This window comes from Muntiacus reevesi, chromosome 7 (genome assembly GCF_963930625.1).
Source record: "Muntiacus reevesi chromosome 7, mMunRee1.1, whole genome shotgun sequence".
Lineage (NCBI taxonomy): Eukaryota > Metazoa > Chordata > Mammalia > Artiodactyla > Cervidae > Muntiacus > Muntiacus reevesi.
This window is the reverse complement of record NC_089255.1, coordinates 41,287,525-41,302,164: the sequence shown is the minus strand read 5'-3', so window position 1 is coordinate 41,302,164 and position 14,640 is coordinate 41,287,525. Positions and strand designations below refer to the sequence as shown.

Here is a 14,640-nt window from a genome sequence, read left to right as displayed (position 1 = left end):
TAATTGCCATTTTTTTGTGGTTAATGCTATTTTCTTGATGGTACTTCATTCCATATAAGATTTCACATTCCATATATGATTTCACATTGCTTTTCAAAGTCCTAAAGTTATACAGCAAGATTAAAAAAGTTCAATACCATTATCCTCCCTCAGATTTAGTTTCTTTTTATATTTGTTAGCATTTGTTTTCTGCTGTGCTGTGATACTGTGTTCTTAGGAAATTAATATCACTTCTGGGGTTATTTTTTCTGCCTGTTGCAGTGTAATAAAAATGGCTTTAATTATTTTATGAATAGGTTTTTTTAGTGTGCTTTTAATCCCTTGCATACCTATTACTAGTAAAGATACTCTCAGATTTGAGTGTTTCACAGATGTGTAAAATTTTTTAAATTTTGGAATTATATTGCTCACTTCCTATTTTGCCAAGTTAGAATATATTTTAAAAAATAAGCTATTATCTTTATTTACTAAAATGAAAGGTTATTTCATTACCCCCCAAATAAATCAGATGAAAGGTTATTTCATCCCCTTCCCCCCGCCCCCTCTCCCCTGCCCGAGCCAGGGGAAAAGAATCTCAGGAAATGATTTAATGTAATAAATAGAGTTAATATAGTTTTATACCTTTATGTTAAGCTTTTTAAACTATCCTTGTTTTTCTTGTTTTATCTCACATGAGAGGCAATGTAGGTCAGTTGTGGCTCTGGTCTACGGCATTTGAAAATGATTGATGTAGTATATCCTTTGTTATTTCTTCTCTTTGTTACTGACAGAGTTACACCTATCTTTGAAGAGATATTTATCCTTTCAGTGTTAAGAATTTTTGCTAAATTATAAACTTTTCAGGACATACTGCTGTTTACTTTAATATGGCTTTACTTTCTCAGGTGAAAATTTTAAAAATGTGTTTAAGACAAGAGTATAATGTATCATTGTGTTTCTCAGGTATCTAAAACAGCACCAACTGGGGAATATTTGACCACAGGAAGCTTCATGATAAGAGGTAATGACTTGCCAGTGGATTTTGGAGACAGGTGTGAAGACCATCTGCTAACATTCTCGGAAGCTAATTATTCTGATTTCATATATGAAGTATGTTATTAAATAAGGAAGATTTTACTGTGGTTTGGCAAATTTAGCATTTGACATGCTCATGCCACATATATTTTTATTAATGACAATGTTCTTTCACATAGTTTATGTTTATAAGGGTAAGAAAGTAAATAACATGACCTTTTTTCTCAAAATAGATTATTCAGGATCTGACTAATCCAGAAGATGAGAGCAAGCTTTCATATTTTTTCTTTCTTAATTCTTATTCCTATACATAATGTCAGAGTCTATTAATGGAAAATGTTGCTTGATGACAGCAAAAAAAAAAAAAAAACAAACAAATTTGACCACTGTGTCAGATATCTTATAAGCATAAAATGCAGAAAATGGAATTTTAAAACTACATTATCTTTGCAGGAAAAAAGAATTTCCTTCCTCCTTCACATCTAATGATGGGGTTTAGCTTCCTCTTTAAGGTATTCTTCAGCTTCTTCTTTTTTTTTTTTCCCCCCTGATTTTCACTAGTCTTACCTAAAGTTCCACCAATGAAAAGAACTGTTTCTGTAGGTAGATGAGTCTTGTGTTTGGAGACATCGGGGTGAACGAAAAGTCAGAGTGCAGGATGAAGACATGGAGACACTGGCGAGTTGTACAAGTGAGCTCATATCAGAAGAAATGGAACAACTAGGTAGTATACAGATTTTAATAAAGTAGCTGATCATGTTTTCCATTGTCTAGTTTTGCTTCTGAATTTTTAGAAGATCGTCTCTTTTGGGATAATTAAAATTTCAAAAATACCCGACTTGTTATCAATGGTATTGAATTTTTGTTTTTTGAAATGTTCGATATACTTATTCTAGTGAATTATAAAGTGTTTGAATCCATAACCAATACTTGAATGTATGTTTATATTGTAAAACTTCAGTATTTAATGCATGCATGTATGCTAGGTCACTTCAGTTGTGTCCAACTCTTTGCAGCCCTGTAAACTGTAGCCTGCCAGGATCTCCTGTCCATGGGATTCTCCAGGCAAGAAGACGAGTGGGTTGCCGTGCTCTTCTCCAGGGATCTTCCCGACCCAGGGTTTGACCCCGGGTCTCATAGGTCTCCTGCATTGACGGGCGAGTTCTTCACCGCTAGTGCCACCTGGGAAGCCCAGTATTAATGAGTAATACATAAACGTGTTTATCAGAGATAGACTCAGGTATATATAAATAAGCATTTGCTTTTGGATTTAGGATTTAGAAGCAATACAAAGATGAGTTATTATACATGCAGTTTCTTATGAGAATTTACCTTGATTTAATAATATGTTTGCTTCAAGTAGAGAGCAGCTATGGTTGCTGGAATAAATTAACCTGCCTACCTAAAGGAACTAGGGAATATACCCCTCGAAGTTATTTTTACATATTTTACAGTCATTGCTTCTTAAGAATAGTATCTCATTGTTTCACTTAACAATTACTGTTAAACATGATTGTTTTACTGAATTTTCACCACGTCCTGACATGAATACTTTATTTACATTATTTTCTGTTGAATTCTCACAACCATCCTTGGTTGGTGGCATCTAATTTTTATAGGTGAGGTAACTGGAGAAGATGCAGGAAACACGGGTTCGATCCTTGGTTCAGGAAGATCCCCTGGAGGAGGGCATGGCAACCCACTCTAGTATTCTTGCCTGGAGAATCTATGGACAGAGGAGCCTGGTGGGCCTCAGTCCATAGGGTCGTAAAGAGTTGGACGTGACTGAAGCAACTGAGTGCACACACACACACAACTGGACCATATTATTACCACTGGATGGTGGTCCTTTTGCAAAAGTGTGAACACTTGCTGTGTGCCAGTTACATAACTTGTTTTATTTCATTTCAGTTCTCATGTGCAAATTATGATAAAATTGGCAGAATTTCTACAACTGCTTCTGTTTTTCTCGTTTTGGAAATAACAAAGAAAAGATACAGTTTTCATTGCAGAAATGATTGCAATGTCTAAGAAATTTATTGTGGTATAGGATCTTGGAGATCATTTATTCCAGTCAATTCCAGATACAGAGTATCCTTTTATCTAAGTCAGAGTAACCTTTGGGGATGATCCAATATTTTTCTGGTGATGTTTTGGAGAACGAGGGAGTAAACAGAATATTTTTATGAAGTTTTCAAGGAAATCATCTAACTTTGTTGTGATGATAGCACTCTGACTTTCCTTATTGTAATTTAGCAGATGGGGGTGAAAGTAGCAGTGAAGAAGATAAAGATGAATTACATGAAACTCCTGTGGAAGTGGAGCTCGTGACTCAGGTTGACCAAGAGGATATTACTATTCAGAGTGGTGGCAATGAACTAAATGAACTAATTCAAGAAGAAAGCTCTGAAGATGAAGGAGAGTCTGAGGGGGTGGTAAAAGATCAGGAACCTGTTGGTGAAATGAAGGATGAAGAAGAGACATTACATTATCCTGATACTTCCATTGACTTGTCCCACCTTCAGTCCCAAAGGTAATTTCAAAGCCATAATTTTCAGTCTTATTTTGTAAGCTGGGAGTGATGACCTTATAAAAATAATGCCAAGATTGACTTCAGTGCTTTTACCCTCCGTTGTCCTACGATCTTACTGTCTGTTCACCATTTGATAAGGAGGTAGAACTCTCTTAAATTCTTAGGACACTGGGTAAAAAAAATGCAGTAAATGTGAAAGTTGCCAAACTAGATGAAAATAGGAACACGTTAATGTTTATAAATTCTAATAATAAAAGGGCAATTACACTCTTTTAAAAAGGGTGTCTTAAGTCTTTAATGTCTCACAGATCACTAGGTAAACAACACCAAAGCTATAAAAACTTTATTATATTAGTAGTTAAGAAAGGCTTAGGAGTCAGACCAGTATTGAGTCTTAAAGTGGGTCCTTAGGTGAATGACTGAGTCTAAGCTTCAATTTCCTTCTTGGTGAAAAGAGAATGGTACCACCCTTCATAGGGTTTTTGTGAAGGTTATATGCATGTAAAGCATCTCGCAGTGCCTGGCATATTATAGGTGTCCAATACATCTCAGCTATTTAAGAATATAAAGTGAGAAGATGAGCAATTTTTTTTAAGATGAGCAATTTGATTATACTCTTTCTAATTTTACCAAATTTGAAAATGTATAGATAGCATTGCCAATAATTAATTAGAGTGATATGGGAATGTTTGGGGGCTTTGTAACTGAATGCCTGTAAAGGCTTGTAGACTCCTCTTTCTGTTTGTTTCCATAGGTCCCTCCAGAAATTGGCTTCAAAAGAGGAATCTTCTAATATGGTAACATTTTTCTTCAAAGTGTTTTGAAGAACATCATGTCATTCTCAATAAATAAGAGTAATTTTCTTTTTAATTTTGGCTTTTGAAAAATTAACAGTTGTGATGTTATTGTTTGTATTTGCCTGTGTTTTTGTTTTAATTTTAATAGAGTGACAGTAAATTGCAGAGCCGGAGGCATTTGTCAGCCAAGGAAAGAAGGTAAATATACTTGTGTTATTTAACTGAAAAGCATCTATTTTTTATAACTGACAGTTTGGTTATGACAGGTCACTTGGCTGTTATAAAGATCTCATTAAAATTACCAAGATTTAGCATAAATTTTGTTTTGTTTTTTACATTCAGCTCTGATAGGTTTTTCTCTTTTAAGGGCCCCGTCTGCCACTATAATCAGATAGGTCAAGTAACACAAAACAGACCTTTTATTACATAAATATGTATGGTAATAATTGCAGTATATTAAATAGATAGGCTGATTCTGTGATACTATTGACAGAAGTGAAAACAAATACAGGCATACCACATTTTATTGTGCTTTGCAGATTTTTAATTTTTTTTAACAAATTGAAGGTTTATGGTAACCCTGTATGGAGCAAATCTGTTGGCATCATTTTTCCAACATCATTTGTTGACTTCATGTCTCTGGATCATATTTTGATAATTCTTGCAATGTTTCAGGCTTTTTATTATTAATTGTTCAGGTGATCTGTGATCAGTGAACTTTGTTTCTATTGTAAAGCGATTATGATGCACTGAAAGCTCGGGTGGTGGTATTTTTTTTTAGCAGTAAAGTATTGATTAAGGTATATACAATTGCTTTTTAAAGATATATTGCTTTGCACACTTGATAGACTACAGGGTAGTGTAAGCATAAATTTGTATGCACTAGGAAACCAAAAAATTCATGACTTGCTTTACTGCAATATTCACTTTATTGCAATGGTCTGGAACAGAAATTGTAATATCTCTGAGGCATGCCTGTACTGAAATTAGGCAGTTTTTATGTAAGAGGAAGACTTGGGCGTTTTTCCCCGTCTTTTTTTTTTTTTTTTCTTTAACATAATAGGGCGTAGAAGGCAGACAGAAAAAGATAGAGTGAAAGGGACAACTGAGACAACTACTGCAGGGTGGAAAAGATGACAGCTGGTGAAGCACTCCAGAAAGAGGCCCTAGATTGGAATGGATAGTAAACCCATTTGTTTGATAATCTTTATAAATTATAGAAAACTGAGTGCTGATATTTATGAGTATGGTATTATGCTAGATATTATGGTAGAATACAAAGAGGTAAAATATAAAGTTTGTGCCTTCAATAAGCTTTTGAGTCCTGGATTCAAGAAATAGCCATAAATCTGTAAATAGTGTTATCTGAAAGTGATACAGTATTTCAGGAATAAGAATTTTTTGTGCATTGAAGTGTTTTGGGAAATACCATCAGAAGTTTTTACCTTGGAGATATAGTTGCATCTTAGATAATGCAAGTTAAGGTCAGAAACTTCAAGGAGAATTAGTATGATCAGAGACGGGGAGGTGATAGGAATTTGGAAGTAATGCTGAGGGTGCTTTGGGGAAATGGATAAGTATATTGAGGTGGAAGGAACAAAATGTTCATGTTTGTGAACTGATAGATGATAAAATTGGCAAAGTGAAATAGAATCAAAAGTGGAGAACCTAGAGTAACAAGCTAAGTGTTTTAGACTTATCTTAATAGTGATGTGAAGAGGACTTTTGGAAGATTTTGAATGGAAATGTGACATAGGTAAACAATAATGGGAAATTAATGTAGAAGTTCATGTAGAACAGATTATGGGGGAATATGGAGGAAGTCTGGGTGGTAAGTGATAAGGACTTGGACTGGGGCAGTGGCATTGGGAATGTGATTGCATAGTAATAGGATTTTCCTTTCCTCTTTATTTTCTAAGATCCATTTATTCCACTAACAGACCCACAAATGTTTTACTGAATATTTAACATCTGACAAGGCCATGGTGATACAAAGACTACAAATCCCTTTGCCTGGCCATCAAGGTGTTGAGGGACTGAACGTGGCTACTGAATCAGGATAAGTCAAGGATGACAGTGTGTTGAGCCTGGATGCCAGGAAGAATCATAAATTCATGAGAGAAAATTTTTTAGCTTTTTCTTGTGTGATGACTTGCACTCCTTTTATACTGTAGCCTAGTGATAACAAGTTAAGCAGAAGGCATGATCTCATACACATTCCCTTCCGCGTGTCATTTTTTTAGGGTATTAAGAATTTGGAATTCTAAGATTAAGATATTTTTCATTTCATTTATATTTAGGGAAATGAAGAAAAAGAAGCTTCCAAATGACTCAGGGGATTTAGAAATGACAGAAGGAAAGGACAAAGAAAAAGAAAATGCTCTACACATTGAAACTCATCAGAACACAAGCAAAAATGTCCCAGTTGTTCAGCCAATGAAACGAGGACAAAAGGTAATATTTAGTACTATATGATTCACAAGTGAAGTTGTGAGGTTCCTTTTTTAAAGTTTAAGTGAAATAGAAAAATCTTGTGTGACTTCTTTTGAAAATTAGTTGAAAAGATAGTGTTTAGGAGCATAGAGATCACTCTCTGTTCTTTTAAGACCATCTATACAGAAACTCTCAAATTATGTAGAAGAGGAATAGGAGATTGATTTATTTGCCAGAGACACTCAGCTAAAAACTGGCAGTGCTGATCTGATCATTTAACTTAGTAGTTTCTTTTTCAGTTATTAATGCAATTTTGGTTACAGTTCTTACCTATTTTATAAAGGTAGGGGATGAAGAAAGACAAGGTAGTGGATATAGACTATACTTTAAAAAATGTAGCTCTGTAGAGATTATGAGCTGATGTATAGGTATATCTTTAAGAAAATTAAATTCTTTTGAAATTTTTTTTTAAAATTTAGTTTTCTTCTGCTATGGAGTTGTTTATTTTTGGTTGTGCTGGGTCTTCACTGCTGCTTGTGCTTTTTTCGAGTTGAGGCAAGCAGGGGCTACTCTCTACTTGCAGTGCACAGACTTCTCATTTCAGTGGCTTCTCTTATAGAGCACAGGCTCTAGGCATGCAAGCTTAAGTTGTGGTGCACGGGCTAAGTAATTGCGGCTCATAGTCTCCAGAGTACACGCTCAGTAGTTGTGGTACATGGACTCAGTTCAATTCCTGGACCAGGGATGAAAGGGGAAAAAATCAATTCTCCCTGTATTACTATGTAAATTCAACATGAAGTCATTCAAAAAAGAATTGAAATTTTTAATTAACATTTGAAAGTTCATTTGAAAGAGTACATACCAGAGAATAGTTAAGGGAATCTTGGAAAAGAAGATGAAGGATGGATCTCCTTACTAGGTAGTAAAATATTTACTGTTAGACTTTCTAAAATAGAATGGTATTAACATAGGAACAGCCAGGTAGAAAAGTGAAGCAGAATAAAATCTAGACACAGAACCATAAATTGTGTTTTAAAGGGTATGAAGCATTCAAAATTAGTGGCTAGTCATCTTTTAAAAAATCTGGTTTTAAATCTGGTGGAGAAAAGAACCATCAATATAACTCAATATAATTGAAAGAAAGGGCAAATTGCAGGGTAGGGGGTAGATCAGAGAAATGTTTATGTAAACAAGGGGAATTTTTTCACCCATCAAATTAATAATGTGTATTCAGTCATTCAGTACAAGTTTGAATATATAACATGGGAATTCCAATCAAGAGTCCTAACAGTGCATTTACCCTCTGACTCAGCAATTCTTATTTTTAGTCATTTATCTTAAAAAAAGTCGTATGTATGCACTAAGGGTATTCATCCAGCTGATAGTATTAAGCAGTTTTGCTTGAGTATTTAACATTTCATCTACAGATGAAGGAGAAGGCAATGGCAACCCACTCCAGTACTCTTGCCTGGAAAATCCCATGGACAGAGGAGCCTGGTAGGCTGCAGTCCATGGGGTCGCAAAGAGTCAGACACAACTGAGCGACTTCCCTTTCACTTTTCACTTTCATGCATTGGAGAAGGAAATGGCAACTCACTCCAGTGGTTCTTGCCTGGAGAATCCCAGGGACGGGGGAGCCTGGTGGGCTGCCATCTGTGGGGTTGCACAGAGTTGGACACGACTGAAGCGACTTAGCAGCAGCAGTAGCAGCAGCTACAGATGAAATTTAGGCAGTCAGTCTGCAAATAACGGCTTTGCTTTTCTTTCTCATGTTTCTTGTACTGACTCAAACATCAGTACAGTGTGGCATAAAAGTAAGAATAGCATGCCTCTTTGTTATAGTAATACATTAAAGGGACTAATTCTTTTTAACATTGTAGTATGTTTCTTGTGGGTTGTTGGTAGACATCCTTTACAAAGGGCTAGTTTTAATAATCATGAGTTAAGTTTTACTGAATGCCTTTTCTGTGTGTGTTTTTCTCCGAGTGAGTTCATGTGTAAATTACACAATAAAATCCCCTAATTCTGTCCTTGCCTTTTTTGGGTATCTGGGTGATACCAGCCTCATAAAGTAAGTTTAGTACTTTTCCTTTTTTATGCTCTCTAGTGCTTTGTATAAAATGGAGATCATTTGTTCCTTGGAAATTTTTTTTTAGCAGTTGGGCCTGATGTTTAGGGGTATCTGGCTTCCCTGGTGGCTCAGATGGTAAAGAATCTGCGTATAACGCAGGAGACCCGAGTTCCATCCCTGGGTTGGGAAGATCCCCTGGAGAAGGAAATGGCAATCCACTCCAGTATTCTTGCCTAGAGAATTCCATGGACAGAGGAGCCTGGCTGGCTACAGTCCATGGGGTCACAGAAAAGTCAGACACGACTGAGCAAGTAACACTTTCAGGGTAGGTTTTTAAGTACTTAATAAATTTCTTTAGCGATCATAACTCCATTCAGGTTTTTTTTTCAAAGTTGGTTTTCCCAAGCTATATTTTTCCAAAAAACTATTCTTTTTGTTGAGTTTTCCATTTCTTGGTTCAGTTTATTGGTAATAGTCATTCTGTTCTCAAGTTTTTTGTTTTGTTTTTTTTGTGGTGTAACATACATATAGTGGGCTTCCCAGGTGACTCGGTGGTAAAGAATCTGCCTGCCTGTGTAGGAGACGCAGTGGACCCAGGTTTGATCCCTGGGTTGGGAAGAGCCCCTGGAGGAAATGGCAACCCACTCCAGTATTCTTGCCTAGAGAAATTCCATGGACAGAGGAGTCTGGCAGGCTGCAGTCCATGGGGTCTCCAAGAGTCGGACATGATTCAGTACACATGCTACATATATATAGTAATATGCAGATATTTTGCTTTTAGTTCAGTTTTTATATGCACATATATTTGTGAAACCAACACCCAGAACAAGACCCTTGAATGTTTATATTACTCCAGAAAGCTCACTCTTGCCTCTTTCTAAATAGTATTCCCACCAGAGAAAAACATGCCTTAATCACAGTAGATTATTTTGCCTGTTTTTGAACTTTATGTAAAAAAGCAATCATCCTTTATATATTCCTCCTACATCTTTCACTCAACCTTGTGAATAATCCATGTTGTTGTAACAGTTCATTTGCATTGCTAAATAGCATCTGCCAGTTTCTGTCTACTATATTGTTCATCATTGAAGACCTGTATCTTTGAGATTCACAAATATGCATTTCTGTCCTGTATAGCTACGAGTGGAAATGCTGGGGTTATAGCGCACATGTTGTGTTTGACTTAGTGGATGTTATCAGTTTTTTGGAGTACTTGTACCAATTTCCCACCAAGCTGTGTATCGGAGTTCCAGTTGCTTTACATCGTCACTTTCATTTGGTATTGTTGGGGTTTTTCAAGTCATTCAAGTGTGTATATACTGAAATCTTAATTTGGCTTTTAAAAGTTGGGTTGTCCAACTTTCTCACTGATTTATAGGAGTTCTTTGAAATCCTAAATACATGTCTTTTCTTGGTTTTCTGTACTACAAATATTTCTCATGTTTTGAGACTTGCTTTTTCACTTCTGTAGTAGTGTTTTTTGATGAGCAGCATTTGTCAATTCTAATGACGTCTGATTGGTCAATCTTGTATAGTGTTTTTTTGTGTGTGTCTTATTAAATCTTTACGATTTATAAATTTGTTATTTGGGTCCTAGCTAAGACTAGTCAAGATGAAAGCCTTTGGAGGTGAAGCCTATATATCTATGGTTTTCAAAACTGGTTGAGTGATTTGGATGTGTACCCAGAGTAAAGAATCAGTTGTTTAATTGATGAAATCCAAAGTATTGAGTCTCTGCAATAAATACCCAGCTAAATTTTGCTGCCCCATTTCCTATTCTTATGTGTATCCTGATGACAACCATGTGTGATGACTAGCTATTACTACTCTGTTCTGTCTTTACATTATAATCTTACCTTTCCTGTATTCCGAAATGCAGTGAATCTTTCAGTTCTGCTTTATTTCTTCCCTTCAGTTCTTGATGCTCAAGCTAAAAAAGTCTTATTTCTCTAAATTATCTTAGATATAAACTTGTTTGCATTTAGAATATTTTTTTGCATTAATTTATTCTATGTATCTTTTTTTCCACAAGATGGTCAATTGTTTAAAGGTGAGGACTATGGATTATCCATCTTCAAAGACTCCATATTGGTTGTTAAAGTGGTGCCTTTTTGGTGTTAACCATTTTGACAGAATTAGAGAAGTGCCTTTTCTTTATATACACGTCTTAACATTTTCTTACTGCTGAATTTTTCCAACCAAAAATGTTTTTTATTTTGTAGAGTAAAATGAAAAAAATGAAGGAAAAATACAAGGACCAAGATGAAGAAGAACGTGAGCTCATCATGAAATTGCTGGGAGTAAGTAACATTTAATAATAAATTTTCATTTGTTTTTCAAGGGGCATCCAGACCACTGCCTATCATATGCTGTGCATTCAGTACTTCGTTAAAGAACTGACACCATTGAAAATACTGTCAGCATTAACCGCTTTTCCCTCTATGAAGTCTGCAGGTTCAAACAAAGAAGAAAAAGGGAAAAAGGGAAAGAAAGGCAAAATAAAGGATGAACCAGTGAAGAAACAGCCCCAGAAACCTAGAGGTGGACCAAGAGTTTCAGACAGCATAAAGAAGGAAACTCCATCCCTTGAAGTTACCACTCATGAGTTACAAGACTTGGCTGTAGATGATCCACATGATGACAAGGTAAGGCCACCACACACATGGGCTTTTGCTTCTTCATTAGGGTGACCAACGATCTCAAGGTTCCCAGGACATGGGATTTACAGTGCTAAAATAAAACCAGGGTGAGTGGTAACCCTATTCCTAATGGGAAGTTACCTTAGAAATACAGCCTAAAAAAAAAAAAAGAAAAAAGAAATATAGCCTAAAAGACCTAAATTTTAATTGCCGTATATAAAAAGCGGCAGTGTTGGTTAGCTCCTAAAAAGTTTATCATAAGCCATTAGAAAATTTTATGGAGAAACTAGATTCTGTTGGAAACTTAGTTAAAACAGATAATTAGGATTATGTTGACCATGAATGAGAAATGAATTTGCACTTTTCTAGGTTTTTCTATAAGAATATATGCTGTATGTATATTATCTATGGTGAAACGGACCACCAGCCCAGGTGGGATACATGAGTCAGGTGCTCGGGCCTGGTGCACTGGGAGGACCCTGAGGAGTCGGGTGGGGAGGGAGGTGGGAGGGGGGATCGGGATGGGGAATACATGTAACTATATGGCTGATTCATGTCAATGTATGACAAAACCCACTGAAATGTTGTAAAGTGATTGGCCTCCAACTAATAAAATAATATTAAAAAAAAAAAAAAAAAAAAAATGTAAAAACTAGAAGAAGAGACGCAGAAGTACAGAACAGACTTTTGAACTCTGTGGGAGGTGAGGGTGGGATGTTTCGAAAGAACAGCATGTATATTATCTGTGGTGAAACAGACCACCAGCCCAGGTGGGAGGCAGGAGTCAAGTGCTCAGGCCTGGTGGGCTGGGAAGACCCAGAGGAATCGGGTGGAGAGGGAGGTGGGATGGGGGACCGGGATGGGGAATACGTGTAACTCTATGGCTGATTCATGTCAATGTATGACAAAACCCACTGAAAAATTAAAAAAATAAAAAAATTTTTTTAAAATAAATAAATAAATAAAATAAAATGTAAAAAAAAAAAAAAAAGAATATATGCTGTATTACATGATGTCAAATGTGACTACATTTTTCCAGTTAAGATAGTTGCCTAGTTCTATCAGCTGAGTACAAAAGTCTGGCCTTAATGTGTATCTTCTTGCAAGAATATGTACATCTTTTTGAAATTCTGAACAAAGGATTTATTGTTTTATAAATTGGTTTCATTTTATATTCATGGGGTATTTTGTACTTTTATTCATGAAGTTAAACTGGTTGTATGTGTGCTCCATTCAGTGCAGGTCGTGCTTACAAGGGATCCTAAATGTATTACTGTTTTCTTGGTTCCCTGAACAGTGTTGTTTAGTAATATTAACTCACTTTTTGTCTTCAGATTTTTATATTACTTACTCTGTAAACCTTACAAATATTCATAACTGTTAAAAGAATATTCATAATTATCAATGGGCTTCCCTGGCAGCTGAGATGGTAAAAAATCTGCCTGCAGTGCAGGGAGATCTGGGTTCAATCCCTGTGTGGGGAAGATCCCCTAGAGAAGGAATGGCAAGCCTTCTCCAGTATTCTTGTCTGGAGAATCCCATGGACAGAGGAGCCTGGTGAGCTGTACAGTCCATGGGGTCGCAAAGAGTTGGTCCCAACTGAGTGACTAACACTTTCATTAGTATATATTCTGTGGAAGTCTTTTTTTTTTTTTTTAACTTTAGGGCACATCCTTTCTTTCTCATATATTAGACACATGTATGAACTTAATCTATATTTTTATCAGTTTTTCTCTTCATAGATTTTAATGGTATAGAGTTTCAATTTAAGCTACAACTGACTTTTAAAATTTTATATATTTGAAACAGGAAGAACAAGATCTAGACCAACAGGGAAATGAGGTATGAATTTGTGTTGGGGTTCATACTACAACACTGACTACAATCTGGGTCCCATAATATCTGGCACACAACTTCTAGCAAGAACTTTAAAAGGCTGAAAAAAAAAAGACCACAAGCTCTGGAGTAACACATTCTTGTGTTTGAATTCTAACTCTATTACATATAACTACAACCTTGCAAACATTTTTCTTTTGTGCCTCAGTTTCCTCATCTGAAAAACGGGATATAATTGCCTCTACCGGGAGAGTTGTGCGAGAACTAAGATAGTATACATAAAGCATTTAGAAAAGTTAATGGCATATAGTAAGCACTAACTGTACCAAGTGTTTTGTCCAAAACCTAAATTTACTCATGTTGTTAGCTAAATACAGGCAATCTTCTAGGCAGCCCACAAAATGGGAACTCTAAGAAGCCCTAGAATTTCTCCTTAAGAACAGGCATGAGAGATGACTGTTCTAATCCAGTTTCCCGACCTTGACATCTTTAACATTTGGGGATGGATAATTCTCTTTTGTGGGGAGTTGTCCCATCTCTGGCATCTACACTAATAGATGTCAATAATATTGTTTCTGCCCCCAACCCTGCTTCAGTTATGACAACCAAAAATGCCTCCCGTTTTCTCCCTTTCTCTTAAATATATCTAAGTGTCATTTTGAAAATCGCCATTAAGCTCTGCTTTATATATAGCCCCAAAGGGTGAAATATTATATATCAGAAAATGATAAAATGTATTGATTGTTTTATTAGAATTTTCCTATTTTAGGGCTGGTATAAATAGCTTTTGTAATTGTTTTTGTTTTCCCTTTTTAGGAAAATCTGTTTGACTCTTTGACAGGGCAGCCACATTCTGAAGATGTACTACTGTTTGCCATTCCAATATGTGCCCCATATACCACCATGACAAACTATAAGTAAGTCATTATGAGTTTACTCAAGCAGCTGCCACATTGATTTATGAATCATTTTGTAATCTCTGTTTAGTAACACATGCAATTCCTTTTTAAAGATACAAAGTGAAACTTACTCCTGGAGTTCAGAAAAAAGGAAAAGGTATTTAAAATCTTTTTGTGAATTATGATTTTAAACATTTCTTGACTGAACAGAAGTAGATTCTTCTATCTTCTGCTTACAGCTGCGAAAACAGCCTTGAATAGTTTCATGCATTCCAGAGAAGCAACAGCAAGAGAAAAAGACTTATTCCGCAGTGTAAAGGTAAAGTATTCCTGTAGAAATCTCTAGAGATTGGTGGTACAGTTAAATGTGAACAGTTATAAATTTTTTGTTTTTTGCATTGTTATCAGATGGAAGCTG

General features: G+C 35.8%; 1 protein-coding gene across 4 annotated transcripts in view; it reads left to right on the top strand.

Moving 5' to 3' along the window:
- Positions 1-14,640, top strand: part of NEMF (nuclear export mediator factor) — a 50,695-nt gene that overhangs the window by 32,649 nt on the left and 3,406 nt on the right. The window contains exons 20-32 of one of the 4 annotated variants that reach the window (XM_065940355.1): positions 943-1,000; positions 1,468-1,526; positions 1,618-1,705; positions 3,274-3,547; positions 4,302-4,344; positions 4,493-4,542; positions 6,645-6,798; positions 11,071-11,148; positions 11,296-11,493; positions 13,297-13,329; positions 14,140-14,240; positions 14,336-14,379; positions 14,462-14,541. In XM_065940355.1, the coding sequence (XP_065796427.1) occupies positions 943-1,000; positions 1,468-1,526; positions 1,618-1,705; positions 3,274-3,547; positions 4,302-4,344; positions 4,493-4,542; positions 6,645-6,798; positions 11,071-11,148; positions 11,296-11,493; positions 13,297-13,329; positions 14,140-14,240; positions 14,336-14,379; positions 14,462-14,541 (1,260 nt within the window). Of the gene's footprint in view, positions 1-942; positions 1,001-1,467; positions 1,527-1,617; positions 1,739-3,270; positions 3,548-4,301; positions 4,345-4,492; positions 4,543-6,644; positions 6,799-11,070; positions 11,149-11,295; positions 11,494-13,296; positions 13,330-14,139; positions 14,241-14,335; positions 14,380-14,461; positions 14,542-14,640 lie in introns of all 4 variants that reach the window. The other 3 variants (XM_065940354.1, XM_065940353.1, XM_065940352.1) reach the window with 3 other exon arrangements.